Genomic DNA, 23251 nt, shown 5'->3' with positions numbered 1-23251 from the left:
GTTTAGAGAGGGCTATGGAGTGAAGATTAAATAAGCCAACAGTGGTATGCAGGCATTGCTTAGCAACTGGATGCTTTTTGTTCTTAGTTTAGCTGAATTTGTTGGCGGCTGATAGGCACCAAAGAGTAAACATCTCTCAACTCTGCCAGAAGGCAGGCCAGGAGCTACAAAGAGGCAGGCTTCCCAAAGAACCAGTCTAGATAACCAGGGAATTGGGAGAGAAAGAGTGGCTTAAGGCACTGAAGTTAAGAGAACAGAGACAAAGATATTATTCAAAGGAATTCAAGGAAGGGTAAACAAAATGCTCTAAATTAAAGAAATAATTGAAGTAACCAGATTAAGAGTGAAAAGCAGACTTCAGATGTAAATCAAATGGTTGATGCCATTTTAATAGAGTCTGGAAATCAAGAGTTAAAGCAATTGTGAACAGTTTGTACAGTTGGATGCACTGTTAAAAGTGGAGGGGAAGTTTTGCTTAAGAGTCATTTGGAAAACCTGGACTGGATTTTGAAATGCTAACGGCTAATGGAAATCATTAGTGTGAAAGAAGAATTTAAAGTATGTTTTGGGAGTGGAGTTTGGAAACTCTCATGTGACAATCATCTGGAGGGATTCTGAGGAGAAATCCACAGACATTCACTTGGGTTCAGAATGGAGTGTGTTGGGCAGCATGATGGCACAGTGGTTAGCACTGCTGCTTCACAGCACCAGGGACTAGGATTCGATTCCCGGATTGGGTCACCGTCTGTGTGGAGTTTGCACGTTCTCCTCGTGTCTGCGTGGGTTCCCTTTGAGTGCTCCGGTTTCCTCCCACAGTCCAAAGATGTGCAGGTTAGGTGGATTGGCCATGCTAAATTGCCCCTTAGTGTCACGGGGACTAGCTAGGGCAAATGTATGGGGTTATGGGGAGAGGGCCTGGGTAGGATTGTGGTCGGTGCAGATTCAATGGGTCTTATTGCCTCCTTCTGCACCGTAGGATTCTATGATTATATCTGACCACAGCCAATCAGTGTGCTTAAAGGGACTTTGCATTTCTGAGACCATTGTAACTTGCTTTGTAATTTGTGTTAATTTAAAAATCTGTGTGTAATTGTTAAATTAAGGGGGAGTAGGGGATATTGTGTCATAATCCAATGTTTCATGTTTAATAAATGTTTTTTCCTTGTTGTTCAAACTAATTAGCATTCCTGTGACTCTGTTCCTCCATGTTTTATACAGAAAAGTAAAAGTAATGGTCTTTTGATCCAGAGTTCCATTCTGGACTCTTTTATAACATACCATCATAACAAAAGTGGGGGCTCTTGCGGGATTTCAAACCATGGAGAAAGGGTTATTGGATATAGATTAGTAAACGTTTGTTGGGAAATTTTGAAATGTGGAAAACAAGTTTCTGGATGTTGAATGTTGAACTTGTTCTGGAAATTATTGTTAAATGGTGGGATCTGTGATTTCTTAAGAGTGTAAGTGGTGTGGTGTACTGAGGTAATGAACAAAGCAATTGAAGGTACTGAGAGATATATTGTATAGGTTAGAATCCAAAATGGCATTAGGAATTGCTAAGATTTTCTTAAAGATGTAAGATTTAACTCTGACTGGTTGACAGAAAGTAACCGAGAATCAATTAACTGAATTAGCAGATAAACTGGAATTAGGATTACCTGCAGGAGTAAAGAGGGCTAAGATTATTGAAAGTATAGCAAAATATTTAAAATTATAGGGATTGATAGACCAAGTTCTCCAAAAAAATGAAGCAATTGAATTGGCTAAAATTTGATTACAAAGAGAAATAGAAATAAAGACATTTGAAATGAAGAAATAGCAGGAAAAAAGAGATAGCTTTTCAGAGGGAACACAAAGAGAAAATGCTGGAAAATTGCAGCAGGTCTGACAGCATTTGTGAAGAGAGAATAGAGCCAATGTTTTGAGTCTAGATGACCCTTCGTCAGAGCCAAGGGCAAAGAAAATTAGAAAAGATTTATACTATGGGGTGGGAGGGGGGTGGTAATAGGACAAAGGGAATGTAAATGAGGATAAAGGCAGCTGAAAGAGGTGCTAAAAGTGTCCGTTAAGAGATCAGAATGTGTGAATGGCACAACAGAGGTGCAGATGGTTAAGGTAGTTGGCCTGAAGAGGGGGTGGGGGGTAAGGAGACCGAGAATGGAGAAGTGAAAAAATGGAAGAGAGAAAGAAGGCTGATAAAAATGGATGAATTAGATGATTTTCTTTTCCTTTAGCTCTGACAAAGGGTCATCCAGACTAAAAACGTTGGCTCTATTCTCTCTCCACAGATGCTGTCAGACCTGTTGAGATGTTCCAGCATTTTCTTGTTTTTGTTTCAGATTCCAGCATCCAGTGTTTTTTGCTTTTAGCTTTTCAGAGGGAATTGGAAATGGTAAAGTTAGCAATGGCAAAATGGGAAAAGGGGAAAGAGGGCATTTCAGCTTAAAATGTGGGAAGTTAAAGCAGAGACACTACAGCAGATTAAGAAAGGATTTGGTTCGAGTCACGAATCTAGTGGGGAAATGTTTAAATTTATACAAGCACTTCCAAATTTTCAGGAAGAGAGGTGGAAGCATTTTTTTTTCAAAGGAAGTTAAACAGATGAAACAACCAAAAGAAATTTTGACATTAGTTTTACAAAGTAGTCCGGTAAGTAGAGCTAGTGAGGTGTTCGCGTCATTGTTGGAAGAGGTATCTGTAGATTATGATGCAATAAAGAAAGATATCCTTAGTGCACGTGAGTTGGTTTCAGAGGCATACAGGCAAAAATTTTGAAGCACAAGAAAACAACCTCGATAAACTCAATGAATTTGAAAGAGTGAAGCAAAATAATTTTGATCATTGGATATAGGCATTAAAGATAGAGAAAACATATGAAGGCCTCAGAGAGGTGATTTTTTTAGACAAATTTAAAGATTTGTTTTCTGTGTTTATTAGGATGCATGTTGAATAACAAAAAGCTAAAACTGCTAGACAGCAGCAGAGTTAGCTGATGATTACAAACTAGTCCAGGTGGTTAGCTCAGGTGGTTAGAGTGTGGTACTAATAATGAGAAGGTCATGGGTTCGATCCCTGTACTGGCCAGTGATCTTTCATAGCTCTTGGGGCTTAAGGGATATGTGGGAGGGGAGCAGGGTCAGAATATAGAATTTGATGATAAAAATTAATGGAAGAGCAGGTGTGAGTGGCCTTCTCCTGCTTTGGGGCGGCACAGTAGCACAGTGGTTAGCACTGCTGCTTCACAGCTCCAGGGTCCTGGGTTCGATTCCTGGCTCGGGTCACTGTCTGTGTGGAGTTTGCACATTCTCCTCGTGTCTGCGTGGGTTTTCTCCGGGTGCTCCGGTTTCCTCCCACAGTCCAAAGATGTGCGGGTTAGGTTGATTGGCCAGGTTAAAAATTGCCCCTTAGAGTCCTGAGATGTGTAGGTTAGAGGGATTAGCGGGTAAATATGTGGGGGTAGGGCCTGGGTGGGATTGTGGTCGGTGCAGACTCGATGGGCCGAATGGCCTCTTTCTGCACTGTAGGGTTTCTTCTTCTTCTTCTAGTCCATAGAACTATTTTTCCATCATCCTTTTAAACATGAGAAGGATAGAAGGCTGGAAGGAGAAAGGAAAACAAATAGTCAAGAAAGGGATGGAACAGTTGGGAATGGTCAGGAAATTTCACCTCAGAAGGTGTTGAGGGTGAAAAGGATAATCAAATGCCTAAGTGTTTCCATTGTAACAAAGTGGGACAGATGCGGGCAGATTGTTGGAAATTAAATGCAAGAACAGTTGCAGTAGTAGGAAAGGAAGTACCTGAAAAGGAAACGGCTGTTAAACTGTAGCAGTGGTACAGGTGAATTCCTTCAAAATCAATGAAAAAGGGGGATAAATTTCAAGATAGTTCAGAGAACTATTTGAGTACTGCGGTGGACTAGCGAAGGAAACCAGGTTATTGGAGGTTCTACATGTTTCGTTTTAAAGAGGTTTTCCTTATCTAAAAAAAGTCAACAAATTAAAAATTTCAGAGATACAGGAACAGATCAATCATTGATGGTGACCGACGATACAATTCATATTTCTGATAGTTTTTTGAAGGAAAAAGTAATATTAATGGAAGGGATGAACCTGTTCCTTTGTGTAAATATAATTTAAGAATAGTTTTGTAAATTGAATTGTTACACTGGGAATTATTCCTAAATTAAATATTGGGGGAACCAATTTCATCCTAAGTAATAATTTGATATGAGGAGATAGTAATATGATAACTGAACTGCAACAGGCAGTTGATCATGGTGACCTTAACAAACTTTTAAAAATGGACAAAATGAGACACTTATTGTCCAGTGCAGTTTGCTAATTACTCTCACAACACATGCTGCGAACTTCAAAAATCTATGCACACGAAATGAAAACAAAGCTACTACTTATAACGCAGCCAACTGGCATCAAGGACTGTTGGCAGTGTATTGACGCTGCATGATTTAGGGTCAGGGTTTGGAGTTAAGATGAAGGGTTTGGGCTTAGAAACTCTGACCCTAAATTATACCATTATTTTTAAAAAGCATTCCTTTCCAGTGTTCACATAATAGTGGGAAGATTTCAGACCTGAAAGCAGTACAATAGATATAATTTTTGTCAGCATATCTTCACATCCCTACTATTTATCCCTTCAGAGAACAGTGAGGGAAGTGGTGGAAGGATTCCCAAGCTGATTATCAGCCTTTCCGTGGCCAGCAGGTCCTGCCAGTGGATTCGAGCCTACAGCTTCTGGTCCAGGGGTATGGTTAAGTTGTACATTAATGTAATCAGTCACTGGAAAGCAATTAACATAAGCACACTTTTCCATTTGAACAAGGCAAAGCTATATGTAGACACTCGACGTCTTTCACCAGAGGCTCCTACTCAACCTCTCTCAAAGTTTTCCTTGCCCTCAGTTCCACCTTATTCTTTTTCTCATTTGACGGCTTAATAGTTAAGAAACACAAGCTCCAACAACTTATTGAGACCAACATCTACCCAAGACCCTCCACATTTTCCATCCCTGACCCCAATCTCAGTCCTTGCCATGCACTTACTATACCCTCTGACCCTCTTATCTCCTATGCAGAATGTCTGTACTCAGCAAAGGGCTTAGTTTCATCCCCTTACGATGTCACCTCAATGAATTTCAGGCTCGACATGATGTTCAATAGTTCTTCCGTCATCTTTGTCTCCGTGTCTTCTTTGAGCAGGAGACCTACCCCATTCAGATCATTTCGCCTGCCGCCAGTATTCTTCCTCTACAGGAATCCCTCCCTCTGGCCTCCTATCTCCTATCTTTGCATTGAGAACTGTCAGCGTGACCTACACCGTCTCAATTTCTCTGCTCCTCTCATCCACACTGCACTTCATTCTCTTAGGTCCAACTCTGGCTCTGTTACCAAATCTGCTGATAAGGGTGGTGCCATTGTTGCTGGCACACCGATCTCTACCTCACAGAGGCCAGGTGCCCACTATCAAATAGTTCCTCCTACCTTCCCATGGACCATGACCCCACCATCAAATATCAAGCCATTGTTTTCAGGAAAGTCACTGACCTCATTATCTCTGGAGATACTCCCTCCACAGCTTTCAATCTCAGTCTTCCAAACCCCACAGTCCACTGCTACCTTCATTCCAAATATAGACACAGGACTGCTGTAGTAGACCCATTGTATCAGCCTGTTCCTGCCCCATGGAAGTCCTTTCTTTCTATCCTGACTTGATCCTCTCTCGCCTTGTCCAGTCTCTTCCCACTGATATTCATGATTCCTCAGATCTCCTATCTTTTCTACAATTTCAAGTTACCTGGCCTTGACCACCTCCGCTTTACTGTGGAGGTCCAATCCCTCTAAACCTCCATTCCCACCAGGAGAGTTTGAAGGCCCTCCACTTCTTCCTTGAGCAGTGGCCTGAACAATCCCTATCCACCACTACTCTCCTCCACCTGGCTAAGCTTATTCTGCTACTCAACATTTTTTCCATTAACTCGTCTCACTTTCTGCAAAGAAAATGTGAGGCGACGGGTAGCTGCATGGTCCCCAGTCACCCCTGTCTTTTTGTGGAACATTTCTTGTTCCAGTGCTACTCAGGCCTTCTACAAAGCACTTTTCCTATTATATCAATGACTGTATTGGTGCCACTTCATGCTCTCACTTGGACCTTGAAAAATTTAATGATTTCGCTTCAATTTTCCACCCCTCTTGTACCTTCACATGTTCCATTTCTGACACTTCCTTTCCCTTCCTGGACACCTCTGTCTTAATTTCTGGTGATAGAATGCCCACCAACATTCATTACAAGCCCATCAACTCCCACAGCTACCTTGACCACAGCTCCTCGCATCCAACTTCCACTAAGGACTCCATCACATACTCCCAGTTTCTCTGCCTCCATTGCATCTGCTCCAATGATGGCACCTTCTAACATGCACTTCTGACGTCTTATCTTTCCTTGATAGGTTCCCCTCTCCACTCCGCATTCCCCCTCCCTCATCCCACCTTCTTTCCCCGAGACAGGGCACTCAACCAAGTTCTATGCATTTTCCTTACCTCAGCCCCTGCCCCTTCTTCTCCCTCCCAGAGCCATCTTAGGACCCTCCTTGTCCTCATTTTTCACCCCACCAGCTCTGCACTCAAAGGATCATCTTCTGTCAACTCCAGCATGATGCCTCTATGAAACACAAATTCCACAGGGACCGTTCCCTCTGTGACACCCTGGTCCATTCCTCTATCCCCTTACCTTGCAATTGCAAAAGGTGCAACGCTTGCCCCTTTACTGCTCCACCCCTCCCCGTTCAAGTCCATGAAAACTCATTTCAGATGAAGGAACGTTTCACTGGCATTTCCTTCAATTTGGTCTACAGTATCCACTGATCCCAATGCGGTCTTGACAGAGGAGATTAACTGCAGCCTGGGTGACTGCAGAACACCTTCGCTCAGCCCACAAGAATGACCCCAACCTTCCTGTTGTTTGCCATTTCAATTCAGGTTGGGTGAATTGGCCATGCCAAATTCCCCCTGTGTACCTGAACAGGCGCCAGAGTGTGGCGACTAGAGGATTTTCACAGTAACTTCATTGCAGTGTTAATGTAAGACTACTTATGACCAAGTAACTAAACTTTAGCATCTTGCCTTCAAACCCACGTGTCTACCCTTGGCCTGCTGTAATGTTCCAGTGAAACCTGATACAAACTGGAGGACCAATTCCAATTAGGCACGCTAAAACCCTTGGGACTCAACACAGTTCAAAGTTCCCCTTCTCGTCCAACTTGACCCTTTGATTTATCCAAAACATATTTTGCCCCAATGCAACACCCCATTCCCCAAAGGGCCATCTGTCACTTATTCTAAAATTTTGCTTTCACTGAACTGTCCTTTGTTCTCCCAAACTGCTTTTATTCCACTATCAGCACCTCCCATAGTCCTTTAAACTGCCATTAACATTTCCTGTCTGGTGTCTTACACTTCTTTGTTGAAATCTCTCCTAGCTCCCACCTATCACTTGACCTCCTACTCTGCTCCAGCTTCTACTTACACAGTAATACATCACTTCCCCCCCTCCTTTTAACTCAGTCATACCGACTCAAAAACGTTAACTCTGTTTCTCTCTCCATAGATGCCGTTTTTCCAGTATTGTCCGTTTATATTTACAATTTTAATATAACTATTTTGAATACAAACCATTGTTTTCTCTCCACAGATGCTGTTTTTCCAGCAATTGGCTCTTTTTATTTACGATTTTGATATAACGTTCTGAATGCAAACTATTGTTTTTCTCTCTCCAGAGATGCTGTTTTGCCAACCGAATTGTTTTGATTGATCATTTTTCAAACTAACCGTTTTGAACGCAAATCATTGTTTCTTTCTCCACAGATGCTGTTTTTCCAGCAATTTTCTGTTTATATTTACAATGTTGATAATATAACCGTTATGAATGCAAACCATCAAATCGCACCAAGAAAAATTAATCTATTGCAAGGCTGTCTACCTCTAATTTGCTCGGAGGAATAAAGCAACCTATCCCTACTGCCGCTTCACTGCAGTTTAACGGTTTAACGGTTCTTCGCCCGTCCAACTTTTCAAATTAACCGACCTCCAACTGTCATTATAGCACGTACCATCGTAGAGGGAGGGTGCGACAGGAAGAGTCGATAAATTAACAGCCCCGTAGCGGCCATTCATAGCTATCCTCCAATCTATTTATGATTTAATTCGAAGTTTCAAAAAGAATCAATTGCGTTAAATGTGCGATATGACAGTTACGAATCACCCTTGATAATTCCACTTTTTAAACTCCCCCGCCCAACGGCTGAGTGGAGGACGCCGGCTCGCGCGAAGCGCTGCGCGTGAGGTGCAGGCTGTTGTTAAACAGAGATATTTGTGAACAACGTACGACGCCCGAAAATATATTGTGTGTTTTTGTTTAATCGCTTGTTTAAAAACTATTTTGTGGGGTGGCGGAAGAAATTAAGAAAATAATACCCAGAAGTAATTTATTTTGACCCCAAAACAGAAAATGCTGGAAAATCTCAGCAGATCTGATAGCATCTGTGGAGAGAGAACATTCCAACCATTATTTTGTAAATTGAGTGTGTGTCTTTATATGCCCTGTTTGTGAACAGAACTCCCACTTACCTGAGGAAGGAGCGAGTGGCTTTTGCTTCTAAATAAACCTGTTGGACTTTAACCTGGTGTTGTGAGACTTCTTACAGAGAGAATAGAGCCAACCTTTCGAGTCTGGCTAAGCCTTCAGAGCTTGCAGTCTGGTTGCCACCACTGAACTACATACCTTTTGAGGATGCATGTCCCCAGGGATCTAAAATTTGAAAACAGAAAATTCTGGAGCAAACACTTGGCATATCAATCAGACTGAAAAAAAACTCCTTTCATTTCAATTATGTCCCTCAGTCTCCATACAGTAAGCCAGGTTAAGACTTTCACATTCCCCCGCAGGACAACATAGACTATTTTTCTTGATACTGGTCCATTTGGGTACATGCCCAAGCCTTTGCCCCTTCGCACATGGTGCATCTGCCAATTTTAGCACCTGCCCACTAACCCCACTTCTCATGTCCCTTTGTTGCTACCTTATTTGAGCTTTTCTTGGCACCCTTTTTGGGCACTAAATATGAAAGGTTGTGCAACCATAGAATCTGGAATACTAAGTAGAAATAAAAGTGAATTCCAGAGACCTGTAGCAGATATTATGGGTTAACCACAGGAAAAATGAATTGTGCCTTAAACATTTCATAGCATAAGCTGGAACTCCTGGCAGACCCCAAGAGTTGGGAGGGGGTGGATGAAGGAAAAAGTACAATTCAATTTATAGCATGGCTTTATAAGTTTGATTTCCAATTGTAGTTATGTTTAAAACATGAAATTGTGTGGCGTTGCTCTCAGTGAAATTACTGGCTGTTCAGATTTTTAAAAACGTTATATGAACATACAAAAAAAAGTCATCTCTACTTTTTGCCTGAATCTAGGCCCACATAGTCCCCATCCTCCACCAGGTTGAACGTGCTCTTACTTTGAACAACTTCTCCTTTGACAACATTCACTTCCGACAAATAGCTGTTGCTACTATGTCTGTCTTTCATTGGGATGCATGGAATATTCTTTGTCCCAGTCCTACTCAGATCCCCTCATTCACCTCTTTCTCCCAGTACACTGACGACAAGAGTTCCTACTCTCATCCTGAACTGGAAAATTTCATCAAAGTTACTTAGAGTAAACGGTTAATGGTTATGTCAATTAAACAATGACATTAATGATGATATAAGAATGACAGGGTCAGATGACAAAGACACTCCAAGGGAGAAAGATGCAGAACACTTTTGTGTCCAGAGAACTATGTACTTACCATGAGGTCTAAGATGTGAATAGTTCTAGAACAAAGAACAAAGAAAATTACAGCACAGGAACAAGCCCTTCGGCCCTCCAAGCCTGCACCGACCATGCTGCCTGGCTTAACCAAAACCCCCTACGCTTCCGGGGACCATATCCCTCTATTCCCATCTCATTTCATGTACTTGTCAAGACGCCCCTTAAAAGTCACTACCGTATCCGCTTCCAATACCTACCCCGCCAACAAGTTCCAGGCACCCACCACTCTCTGTGTAAAAACTCTGCCTCGTACATCTCTTTTAAAACTTGCCCCTCGCACTTTAAACCTATGCCCCCTAGTAATTGACTCTTCCACCCTGGGAAAATGCTTCTGACTATCCACTCTGTCCATGCCTCTCATAATCTTGTAGACTTCTATCAGGTCTCCCCTCAATCTCCGTCGCTCCAGTGAGAACAAACCAAGTTTCTCCAACCTCTCCTCATAGCTAATGCCCTCCATACCAGGCAACATCCTGGTAAATCTTTTCTGTACCCTCTCCAAAGCCTCCACATCCTTCTGGTAGTGTGGCGACCAGAATTGAACACTATATTCCAAGTGCGGCCTCACTAAGGTTCTATAAAGCGTCAACATGACTTGCCAATTTTTAAACTCAATACTCCGGCCGATGAAGGCAAGCATGCCGTATGCCTAAATAAATAGTTTCAAGAAAAACTAAATACTGACTATCCCAAGTCACTGCAAGTGAAACCGATGAACAACATGAACCATGGTGGCAGCGCTGGAAGGCACAGTTTAAGAAAACAGACCACAGATTGGTAACCCACAGGTTAAGTCCCAAGAATAGTTCAACTTTGCAAAAAAGAACAAAAATAAGATGTACCTTGATAGGGGACAGCGAATGAATCATTCGCAATGTCTACAGTCTATTAAACAGCCACTACCCTTTTCACAGCTTTTCCAACACATTGGGGTTCTGCAGCATTAAATAAGAGATGGGAGGTTGGGAGATGAGCGTTTATAAGGTACTGAACAGCTTCAGGCTTAGTTAGCACTGCTGCCTTTCAGCATCAGGATCCCAGGTTCAATTCTTACCTTGGGTGAATTTGTGTGTGGAGTTTGCATGTTCTCCCCATTTCTGCATGGATTCCCCCAGGTCCTCCAGTTTCCTCAGTTCAAAGGTAGATTTACCATGCTAAATTGCCCCTTAGTATCCAAGATTTGTGGGTTAAGTGGATTAGCTATGGTAAATACGCAGGTTACCGGAAAGGGCAGAGGGGAGGGTTTGGGTGGGATGCTCTTTCGTAGTGTTGGTGCAGACTCAATGGGCTGAATAGCCTCCTTTTAAAGTTTATTTATTTACTAGTCACAAGTAAGGCTTACATTAACACTGCAATGAAGTTACTGTGAAATTCCCCGAGTCGCCACACTCCAGCGCCTGTTCGGGTCAATGCACTTAACCAGCACATCTTTCAGACTGTGGGAGGAAACCGGAGCACCCAGAGAAAACCCACACAGACACGAGGAGATTGTGCAAAGTCCACACAGACAGTGACCCAAGCTGGGAATTGAATCTGGGTCCCTGGCGCTGTGAGGCAGCAGTGCTAAACACTGTGCCACCCTATAGGGATTCTATGGTTCTAAATTGTCTTCTCCAATCTACCGAATGGAAATAATTTTGTCCTTTCACCAATTTATGCATGTTTACCAATTCACCCCAAATCTATGCCTCTCTAATCTTTTTAAATCTGAGTCACTAATTTTATTTAGGCTGAGATCTCTCTTGGAGCCCTCCTCTGAAACATTCCCAAAGTATGAAATAACAAAATCAATGCAGTATTCTAAATGTGGACTAACCAAAAATCTTATACAAGGCTAAATGATCTGGTATGTTTTACATTAAATAGTATTTATTAATGTAATTTAATAGCCTATTTGCTTGGCTGTGCTTTCTCATGAACCTTTAGAGCAGGCTTCTTCAAAGTGAAGGTCGTGGATATAAAAGGGGACTTGGTGTTCTTCAAAGATTGCCAGACTTAGGTGCCAAGAGCAGCACATTACTCTTGCCTCAAATTCTTTACTCCATTGGAAATTATGTTTATGAGCCACACAGGGGATGGATAGAGTGAAACACCGAGACCATCAGGTGCACATCTCAAGCAGAAGTGGAAGAGATTGTGTAACAAGATCAGGATGCAAAGCTCACGTGTTATGTGTGGGGAAATACTGGCGAATGAGTGTTTAAAATCTTCAAAACTGCAAAGACATCTGAAGACTAAGTATGGCGATCTCGAGAACAAACCTTTGGATTTTTTCAAAGGATGCAATAAGAACGGGAATCATCAGCTCAAGTTCTCAGCAGAAATTTAACACTGAATAACAAAGCACAATTGGCCTTTTGTATGGTAGCTTATTGTATAAAGAGAAAATGCCCCACACCTATTGCAAAGGGAATAATTCTCCCCGCAGCATTAGACATGAGGTCAACTGAAAAACTGAACTGCATCCCACTTAGTGATAACACAGTGGGCTCGCCAAATTAATAATATTGCCAAGAATTTAGAAGTTCAGCTTATTTCTCGTTTAAAGTTAGCACAGGAGTTTTCAATACAGCTGGATAAAAGTACAGAAGTTACAGATTGGGAACCTTGCTAGTTTACATTAGATATGTTTGGTACAATGAATTTTTTGAGGATATGCTGTGCTGATTGACATTACCAACCAACGTGACTGACTCACAGATCTCTGAAACATTGAATAGTTACGACTGGGTTAATTGCAGAAGAATCACAAGTGATGGGGCAGCCAACATGACTGGGAAAAACAGTGGAATTACAATAAAGATTAAGGAAGCAGCTAGTCAGGATATTCTCTGGAACTATTACTTCATTTACCTTGAGACATTGGCATCAAAAGGAATTCCATCCGATCTTGAGGTGGTGTTGAAAGGAACTGTGAAAGTCATGAATTTCATTAAACGCACGTACTCATTACCATTTGAGTCTGTGTGTTCCAAAATGGGAGCTGAGCACACATTTATTGTTCCACACAAAGGTGCGTTGGCTGTCAAAGAGTTGGGTGCTTGGCAGAGTTTATGAACTGAGGTATGAAATCCACGCTTTCCTCCTTGAGAAATCATTCCCTCTGGCTTATTCATTTGGTGAAGAAAGTTGGACGCTAACTCTGTCTTACCTTGCAGACATCTTTTCAGTTTTGAATGAACTGAACATAAAATTGCAAGGAAAGGCTGATGGTTGTTTTCAGCACTGAGAACAAATAGATGCTTTCCAAAAGTCATTGAAAGTTTGGAAAGTACAAGTAAAAAGCCAAAACATTTTGCCCAGACTGCTGTGGCACATGGAAGGAAACAGTGTTAGTAAGGGAACTATCAATAGACTGAAGTTGTATTCATTCATATCTGGCTGTACTGATCAACAGTTTTTGTTGCAACTTTCCACAGAAGTTTCAGACTCTGAAAGAGAAGAGGTGAGTGAAAAATCCCTTTGAGAGCCCAGTCAATTATTAACTTACAGCTGAAGCCAAATGAGGAGACTGAGCTGCTGCACCTGACCTGTGACAGCACATTAAAAACACGTCACAAGTCCATAAGGTTGCAATAATCCTAGCATCTCCTGCGAGTATCTAGTATCAACTGCTGAGTAAAACAGGTTTCTCGTTGCTATCGCCCTTCATGGTGACCTACACGTGCAAGGTAGGATTTTCTGTTCTTACAAAGATGAAGACTGCACAAAGGAACCGGCTGAACTCTGCAACTGATATGCGCATTGCCCCCTCAATTTGTGAACCTGATTGGAGTGAGATCCTAGGACCAAGCAGGCTCTCCTGTCACATTAAAGGTAGGTGAACGTAGTGTGGGTCCCAAAGGTCGGCCAGTTGGCAAAAATGAGTCCTGGAAAAAAAGTTGGTAAAACACTGCTTTAGAGAGTTGTACACTGTCTCACAAAGGGCCTTTGCTCTCAACCATTCAGTTTCATGTAAATTCCAAGCATATTTTTCTGAATTAATCATAGCACTATCTATTATTCTATTCTTGATGAGAGCAATAAAAATCTACAATAAGCATCTGCATTACATTTTTAGGCTCTGAAAAAGTACATTGTAATTTGCTGAGAAGCATTTTGTTTATTTGACAAGCCATGTTTGAATTGGTAACACTATATACTAACTTTATAATATTTACAGTTAATAAACCAAACAAATAATTTCACATCGCCAGGAATATAGAAATATCAGCCAAATGGCTTAATTTTGGGCACTCAGTTTAAACATTCACTTCCAGCACTGGCAGCAGTGGGTACCATATACAAGATGCACTATAGGAACTCACCAAGGCTCCTTTAATAGGAATCTTCCAAACCCATGACATCTACCACCTAGAAGGGCAGCAGTTGCATGGGAACACCACCACCTGCAAATTCCCTTCCAAGTCACACACTGTCATGACTTGAAAATATTTCACTGTTCCTTCATATCCCAGAGTCAAAATCCTGGCACACACTCCCTAACAGCACTGTGGGTGCACCTACATCAGATGGATTAGAGCGATTCAAGAAGGTGGCTCATCACCACCTTCCCAGGGGCAATTCAGAATGGAAAACAAAAGCTGACCTAACCAGCAATGTCCACATGTTGTGAAATAATAAGGAAAATAACATAACAGTAAAGCAAATTCCAAGTTGGTTACACAGAACTTGATTTATTTGACTTGGCTTGTCAGTGCTAGATTACAAGTATGAATAGTAAAGGATGAAAAAGTACTGACACCGATTTATCACAACTTAAAACCAACTGAACAAATACAAAATAATCCAAAAATCTATACATTAAGTATATACAGCTCTGATAAATAGACTAATACTGCTTAGTCATCTCATTTTTTTCTGCCTTTGTCTACCAGTGCATTGAAAAATGGAAAACAACGTGGAAAAGTAAAACAGCTGAGAACAAAAAGCTTCAATTAAAAAATTAAATCAAATGTATCATCTGATGAACAGACAATTCTTTTTGCGCAATATTCTCAGTAGTAATGTGGCTGGCTTCTTTCCAGGAGCGTCTTCATTTTCCAATTCTCTTGTCACCACACGTCTCTCTCCATGAAACTGGACTGACTGGAAGCCCTCATTTTCCAAACATATCATCAATCATAGTCACAGTATCTGACCCCAATCAAGCTACTGGCACTTGAAGCATTAAAACTCTGACCTTACCAACTTCCAGAGATTGCCATTTGCCATGGCTTTCTACCTTTTCACAAGAGCTGACATGAATCTTAAGTGATTACAGTCCTTTGTATATGGCTGATAGAATCATAGGCCCCTTGCAACAAAAAAATGTTAAATCAAGAGATTCTTAAGAAATATAAAGCTTTGAGGAGGTAAAATAGAAGCCCTGGACTCCACAAACAGACCAGCTGTGTAGAGGAAAATATTGAGAGATTGCTGAGTTAAAAACTATTTCCTCATTAGTTGAAGAGCAAGTAACAGAAGGTCTTAAAGAGCCTTCTAACATTCAGCACTTCTCTCCAGCACAAGCACGTAGTCAGTCCCAGAATGCACTGTGGTTATTGACACTTGAAAACAGACTTCCTTAGGTCACGTGACCCATGTTAGAAAATTTGACTCAAGCTGCATGGGCGGCCATTATTTTAATGCTTCTTGGTTGAGGAAACTTTCTTCTTTCTTGCTGCCAGCATTTCATAAAAAGGGTCTCTGCTGATTGCGGCCCTATAGGGGAGAAAATGTAAGACAGAAAGAGTTAAGATACTGTAAACAAGAAACATCAAGACATTAAATATAAACATTACAGCTGAAACCTAAACAAATCAATCATCCAGTTTCATTCTTCAATAATTCCAGCCATTATTGACGTAAGTAGTCATCACTTCATTATGTGGCCTGGCAGGATACTGTAGTCAGTGTTCCAATCAGTTTGGATGGGAAAACAAAAGGATAATGGGATAACAGAGCTTGGGGCAAGATGAGGAACCAGGAGGTACCAAGCAAAAGTCTAATATGCTAACATTAGTCTTAACTGGGAATGTAGATCTTATTGGTCCTACATTCAAAAGAAAAATGTTAGAACAGATTGTTCAAAAAGGCAGCTCACCACCACCTCTTAAAGGGCATTTAGTGATGGGCAATAATGCTGGCTTTCCCAGCAAGGCCCATATCTCATGGAAGTTGCAGCTCATTTCATTAGTAGTTCCATGTCATCACATAACCCTGCAAAAGCAGCTGCAGGTGCCACCTTCCATATTAGTGAGCCACAGTGACTGCAATGGAGGAGACCCTTGGTACTGTTAGATATATCAAGGCAAATCACAGTCAATGTTCTTTCTAAGCTGCAATCCCGAGTTCCTGTGCAGGCTGAGCAGAGTGGACCGCTTTAAGTCACTGTACAAAATAATTTAAAGGTCTCATGCATTTAAAAGGATAGATGATGCACAAGAACCAAAAAATGAGGGGATATCACAGATACGAGAAACAGCCCTTCTCTATCCCATCCAACGCAACAATTACAGAAGCAAGTCACCTATTGTAAACTTACATTACAACTAAACTAATTTTATTAATTCTTTGAAGATATAGGTTTGTGAAAGTATTAAAAATTACATGGGGCTGAAAATTACACTCCAGGGCAGGTGGGAAGACAGGCAGGGGCATAGAATTATGCAGAATGCCATGAAGGTCAGTGATAGTGCCTGCTGCACCCACCTGCTACAATTCTACGCACAACATATAGGCATTGGTCAACCCATGGACCAATTGAGGCCCTTAAGTAGCCAACTGCTGACAAATTAAGGATCTTTTCTTGGGCCAAATGCAATTTTTTTCTGTGGTGTGTGGAGGGCAGAAGCAAACGTGAAGCATGGTGGGCAAGGAGGTGATTCCTCTTCTATAGGCCCCTTTGGCCCATTGGTGGACCCACCGCCCCCCCCCCAGGTCTTTCCATTTCCACAATTCCCCTCCTAGCCTGGCCTATCCACCACAGTCCCATAACCACTTCTCCACCTGCGAGCCTGATCTAGCGATACCCCTAACTCCCACTTACCTCAGTGTCCAGCTCAAGTGCGATTGTTATTGATTTGATTTATCATTGTCACATGTATTAGTATACAGTGAAAAGTATTGTTTCTTGCACGCTATACAGACAAGCATACCGTACGTAGAGAAGGAAAGGAGAGAGTGCAGAATGCAATGTTACAGTCATAGCTAAGGTGTAGAGAAAGATCAACTTAATACGAGGGAGGTCCATTCAAAAGTCTGATGGCAGCAGGGAAGAAGCTGTTCTCGAGTCAGTTGGTACGTGACTTTTGTACCTTTTTCCTAATGGAATGCCCACTTTGTGTGGGTTCCTTGATTATGCTGGCTGCTTTTCTGAAGCAGCAGGAAGTGTAGACAGAGTCAATGGATGGAAGACTCGTTTGCATGATGGACTAGGCTTCATTCACGGCCCAATGTCGTTCCTTGCGGTCTTGTACAGAACAGGAGCCATACCAAGCTGTGATACAACCAGAAAGAATGCTTTCTGTGGTGCATCTGTAAAAGTTTGTGAGTTGTAACGGACATGCCACATTTCCTTAGCCTCCTAAGAAAGTAGAGACGTTGGTGAGCTTTCTTAACTAAAACGTCAGCATGGAGGGACCAGAACAGATTGTTGGTGATCTGGACACCTAGAAACATGAAACTCTTGACCATTTCCACCTTGTCCCCGTTGATGTAGACAGGGCATGTCCTCCACTACACTTCCTGAAGTCAATGACTATCTCCTTCATTTTGTTGACATTGAGGGAGAGATTATTGTCATCGCACCAGTTCACCAGGTTCTCTGTCTCTTTCCTGTACTCCATCTCATCATTGTTCGAGATTCAACCCACTGCGGTGGAGTCATCAGCAAACTTGAAAATCAAGTTGATGGGGAATTTGGCCACACAGTCAAGAAGTAATAACATAAGAGGCTGAGGACACAGCCTTGTGAGGCACCAGTGTTAAGGATGATTGTGGAGGCGGTGTTGTTGCCTATCCTTACCGATTGCGGTCTGTGGGTTAGGAAGTCGAGGATTCAGTCGCAGCGGGAGGAGCCGAGCCCCAGACCACGGAGTTTGGAGTTTAGTTTTGTAGGAATAATGATGTTGAAGGCTGAGCTGTATTCAATAAATAGGTGTTTGACAAAGGTGTCTTTGTTATCTAGATATTCCAGAGTTGAGTGTAGGACCATGGAGATGGTGTCTGCTGTTGACCTCTTGTGGCGATAGGCAAACTGGAGTGGATTCAGGTAATCTGGGAGGCCGGAATTGATTTTGCCATGGCTAATCTTTCAAAGCACTTCATAATGATGGATATCAGAGCCACCAGATGATAGTCATTAAGGCACACTGCCTGACTTTTCTTTGATACTGGGATGATGGTCATCTTCTTGAAGCAGATAGGGCCCTCAGATTGGTGTAAAGAGAGGTTAAAGATGACTGCAAATATCCCCGCCAGCTGGTCCATGTAGGATCTGCATGCTTGGGTACCCCATCAGGGCCAGTCACTTTCCGTGGGTTGACTTTTGAGAAGACTGCTCGGATGTCTGCAATGGTGACCTCGGATACAAGTTTGTCCGAGGTACTTGGGGTGGAGGGCATGCTGTTTCTCTCCAAGCCTGTTATTTCCTTCCTTAGACAAGAAAATCAAATTTGTCCACAGGTCTCTCTCACTGTACTCTCATCACAGCCCCATACAATTTGATCAGAAGTTCGTGAGCTGGTGCTCAGAATGAAAATGCATTGATGCGCAGCAGGTATACAACAATTCACTTTCAAGCATCTAGAGAACTTTTTCTATTCCTGATCTACCTTGAATGTAACTCATCACTGCTGTACTTCATGTGTTTTATTGAAGTATCTCCTCAAGACACGTTTCAGTGTACATATGCATGATTTATGCCTCAGTACATCTGGTGCACAACTTCTGAAAAGAGCATTGTAGAGGTCTATTGTATATTAAATTAAACTAAGATGGGCATGTGATAGATTCAGATTGCATATTTTTTATTATGTCCCTTTTAAGTAGTAACTCTGAAGGAAAGAAAAGTGTGTTCTCCAGAGACTTGCATCGAATTTTCTAAACCGAAAATTCAAAACTTGATGCACCATGAGTTCACTTTCATAGTCCTATATTTGATTTATTATTGTCACATGTATTAGCATACAGTGAAAAGTATTGTTTCTTGCGCACTTTCCAGACAAAACATACCGTTCATAGAGAAGGAAACTAGAGAGTGCAGAATGTAGTGTTACAGTTATAGCTATCTATATCCTGTTGCAGAATCACCATATCCTGGTCACAATCTGCCTTTCCACCTATCTTCATATCATCAGCAAATTTGGAAACCTTAAATTCTGTTCCTTCCTCCAGGTCATTAATGTAAATAGTGAACAATTGCAGGCCAAAAACTGATCCCTGGGTACTCCACTAGTTACTTTTGTCTAGCAGATAGCTAGACAAAAATCAACTTAATGCAAGGTAAGTCCATTCAAAAGTCTGATAGCAGCAGGGAAGGAGCTGTTCTCGAGTCGGTTGGTACGTGACCTCAGAATTTTGTATCTTTTTCCCGAAGGAAGAAGGTAGAAGACAGAATGTCCGGGGTGCGTGGGTTCCTTAATTATGCTGGCTGCTTTGCCAAGGCAGCGGGAGGTATAGACAGAGTCAATGGATGGGAGGCTGGTTTGCGTGATGGGTTGGGCTACATTCACAGCCTTTTGTAGTTTCTTGCAGTCTTGGACAGAGCAGGAGCCATACCAAGCTGTGATACAACCAGAAAGAATGCTTTCTATGGTGCATCTGTAAAAGTTGGTGAGAGTCGTAGCTGACATGCCAAATTTCCTTAGACTTCTGAGAAAGTAGAGGCGTTGGTGGGCTTTCTTAACTATAGTGCTGGCATGGGGGGGATCAGGACAGGTTGTTGGTGATCTGGACACCTAAAAACTTGAAGCTCTCGACACTTTCTACTTCGTCCCCATTGATGTAGGCAGGGGCATGTTCTTCTTTACGTTTCCTGAAGTCGATGACAATCTCCTTCGTTTTGTTAACATTGAGGGAGAGATTGTTGCCACACCAGTTCATCAAATTTTCTATCTCAGTCCTGAACTCTGTCTCGTCATTGTTTGAGATCCGACTCTCTACGGTGGTGTCGTCAGCAAACTTGAAAATCGAATTGGAGGGGAATTTGGCCACACAGTCATATGTGTACAAGCAGTATAGTAGGGTACTGAGAACACAGCCTTGTGGGGCACCGGTATTTAAGAATATGTTATCTAGTTTGTCTGGATGAAATTGAATGACAGAACATAAATGAGGTTGAGTCAGAATCTGGTGACAAAGTAACTAGTGGAATATTCAGGGATCAGTTTTTGGCCTGCAATTGTTCACTATTTACATTAATGACCTGGAGGAAGGAACAGAATTTAAGGTTTCCAAATTTGCTGATGATATGAAGATAGGTGGAAAGGCAGATTGTGACCAGGATATGGTGATTCTGCAACAGGATATAGATAGATTGGATGACTCAGTGGGTGAAAACTTGGCAAATGGAATTTAATGTGGGGAAGTGTGAGGTCATGCACATTGGTATGAGAAATCAAAAGGCAGATTATTATCTACATGAAGAGACTGCAGGTGAGCGAAGTACAGAGAGATCTAGGTGTTCTCATGCATGAATTGCAAAAAACTAGCAAGTTCAACAAGTTGTTAATAACGCAAACAGCATTTTGGCCTTTATTGCAAAGGGGTTGGAGTTTAAAAATAGGGAGGTTTTGTTGCAATCATATAGAGTGTTGGTGAGGCCTCACCTGGAATACTGCATACAATTTTGATCTCCTAACCTTAAAAAGAAAGGAGCAGGAAGAGGAGGCCATTTGGCCCTTCGAGCCTGCTCCACCATTCATTACGATCATGGCTAATTGTCCAACTCAATAGCCTAATCCTGCCTTTTCCCCATAACCTTTGATCCCATTCACCCCAAGTGCTATATCTAGCTGCCTCTTGAATAAATTCAATGTTTTGGCATCAACTACTTTCTGTGGTAATGAATTCCACAGGCTCCCCACTCTTTGGGGGAAGAAATGTCTCCTTACCTCCATCCTAAATGGTCTACCCTGAAACCTCAGACTGTGACCCCTGGTTCTGGACTCCCCCATTATCAGGAACATCCTTACTGCATCTACCCTGTCTAGTCCTGTTAGAATTTTATAAGTCTGTATGAGATCCCCCCTCATTCGTCTGAACTCCAGCGAAAACAATCCTAACCTAGTCAATTTCTCCTCATACATCAGTCCCGCAATCCCCAGAATCAGCCTGATAAATCTTAGCTGCACTCCCTCGACAGCAAGAACATCCTTCCTCAGAAAAGGAGACCAAAACTGCACACAATACTCTAGGTGTGGCCTCACTAAGGCCCTGTATAATTGCAACAACACATCCCTGCTCCTGTACTCAAAACCTCATGCAATGAAGGCCAAAATACCATTTGCCTTCTTTACCACCTGCTGCCCTGCAGGCTTATCTTCAGTGACCCAAGTCCTGCTGCATACTCCCCTCTCCCAATTTATAGCCATATAGGATATAGTAACATTGGAGACAGTCCAAAGGAGATTCACCAGCTAATTCCTTGGATGAGGGGGTTGTCCTTTCAAGAGAGACTAAATAGTCTGGGTCTGTTTTTGTTGGAGTTTAGAAGAGTGAGGAGAGATCTTATTCAAACATGCAAGATCGTGAGGGGGCTTGACAGGATAGATGGTGAGATGTTTTCACTAATGGGAGAGTCTCGAAGACAGCTACAAGATAAAGGACCGGTCATTTAAAACGTAGAAATTTCTTCTCGCAGAGGGTGGTGAATCTCTGGAATTCTCTGTCCTAAATGACAGTGGAGGTTGGATCATTAGAAGTACTTAAAGTGAAGGTGGATTAGTATTTGACAGATCAAGGAAGAGAGGGCTATGGGGAAATGGCACAGAAAAGATGCAGAAAAGGAGTTGAGGCTGGAATAAATCAGCCATGATTGTATTGAATGGTGGGACAGGCTTGAAGGGCCTGATGGCCTAGTCCTGCCTCCATTTCTTGAATTCTTGTGTGTGCTGACCGATAAGTAACTTCAGGACATGCTACTAGAGCAGGGATGGACTTGCCTGTGACTTTTTCCTGGAGCATAAAATCTCAGCCAGTCATTTTCTATAGCTGGAGTGATGCATTTAATTATTTGCTTACTTGATGCACTTTATCCATTCATCTTTTTCCTCTGGAGTTGGTGCAGATATCCTGTAAACTGTGTGACTTCCTTCTACCACTCGTCCATCAGCCTCAGTCTTGCAGGCCTTAATAAACTGGTCTTTGTTATCTGGAATATAGAGCTCAAAGCAATTCTGAAATTCAAAATAATAAGGATTACAAAACCATGGCTAAAGAAACTTGTAATCAATAATCTGCTTGTGAAAAACCGTATTTTTTTTATGAATTAAAAGTATTCTCTATTATTTTCCAACTTACTGAAATAGGCATTGAATTGTTTCAAGCAATTATCATAGAACCCATCGAGTCTGCACCGACCACAAACCCACCCAGGCCCTATCCCCATAACCCCATGCATTTACCCTAGCTAGTCCCCCCGACACTAAGGGGCAATTTAGCATGGCCAATCCACCTAACCTGCACATCTTCGGACCGTGGGAGGAAACTGGAGCACCCGGAGAAAACTCACGCAGAGACAGGGAGAATGTGCAAACTCCACACAGATTATAATTAAAATAACCAAAGGTTGGATACTTTCTCTCTAACTGATATGCCTTGCGTCTCCTTTCTCTATTTTTGTTTCAGATTATACTCTTTGACTTATAGCAGTTTTATTCCTTTATTTTGCATTTCTCAATTCAGTCATTCATTTGTGCTCTGCCTGAAGGCAGGTTCATACTCATTGTCCGCTGATGCTTCATCCTCATAGAGTCAGAATTTTTGAGCACAAAAAGAGGTCCTTCAGCTCATCATGACTGCACAAGCCATAAAGCACCCACATATTCTAACCCCATTTTCCAGCCTTATATGCTATGATGTTTCATGCGCTCTCTAAATGTTTCTTAAATGTTGAGGGTTCCCATCTCTACCGCTCTTTCAGATCGTGAGTTCCAGATTGCTACTACCCTCCCAGTGAAAAGGTTTTTCCTCAAGTCCGTTATAAATCTCCTGCCCCTGATCTTAAATCTATACACCCTGGTTACTGACACCCCCTCTCCCCTCAGCCTTCTCTGTTCTAAGGAAAACAATCCCAGCCCAACCAGCCTCTCTTCATAGGTGAAACACTCCAACCCAGGCAACATCGTGGGGAATCTCTTCTGGTCTCTCTAAAATAAAATT

The 23251-nt window shown here is 42.0% G+C and overlaps 1 protein-coding gene across 6 annotated transcripts in view; it reads right to left on the bottom strand.

Moving 5' to 3' along the window:
- Positions 1-14535: 14535 nt before the first annotated feature.
- Positions 14536-23251, bottom strand: part of cyth1b (cytohesin 1b) — a 254482-nt gene continuing 245766 nt past the window's right edge. For all 6 annotated transcript variants that reach the window (XM_078225678.1, XM_078225675.1, XM_078225674.1 and 3 more), the window contains 2 exons: positions 22112-22266; positions 14536-15589 (listed from right to left, as the gene is read on the bottom strand). In XM_078225678.1, the coding sequence (XP_078081804.1) occupies positions 15511-15589; positions 22112-22266 (234 nt within the window). In that variant the 3' untranslated portion in view covers positions 14536-15510. The remainder of the gene's footprint in view (positions 15590-22111; positions 22267-23251) is intronic.

This window comes from Mustelus asterias, chromosome 12 (assembly GCF_964213995.1).
Source record: "Mustelus asterias chromosome 12, sMusAst1.hap1.1, whole genome shotgun sequence".
In the NCBI taxonomy this organism is placed as follows: Eukaryota; Metazoa; Chordata; class Chondrichthyes; order Carcharhiniformes; family Triakidae; genus Mustelus; species Mustelus asterias.
Note: the sequence above shows the minus strand (reverse complement) of the source record. Positions and strands in the feature narration are given on the sequence as shown.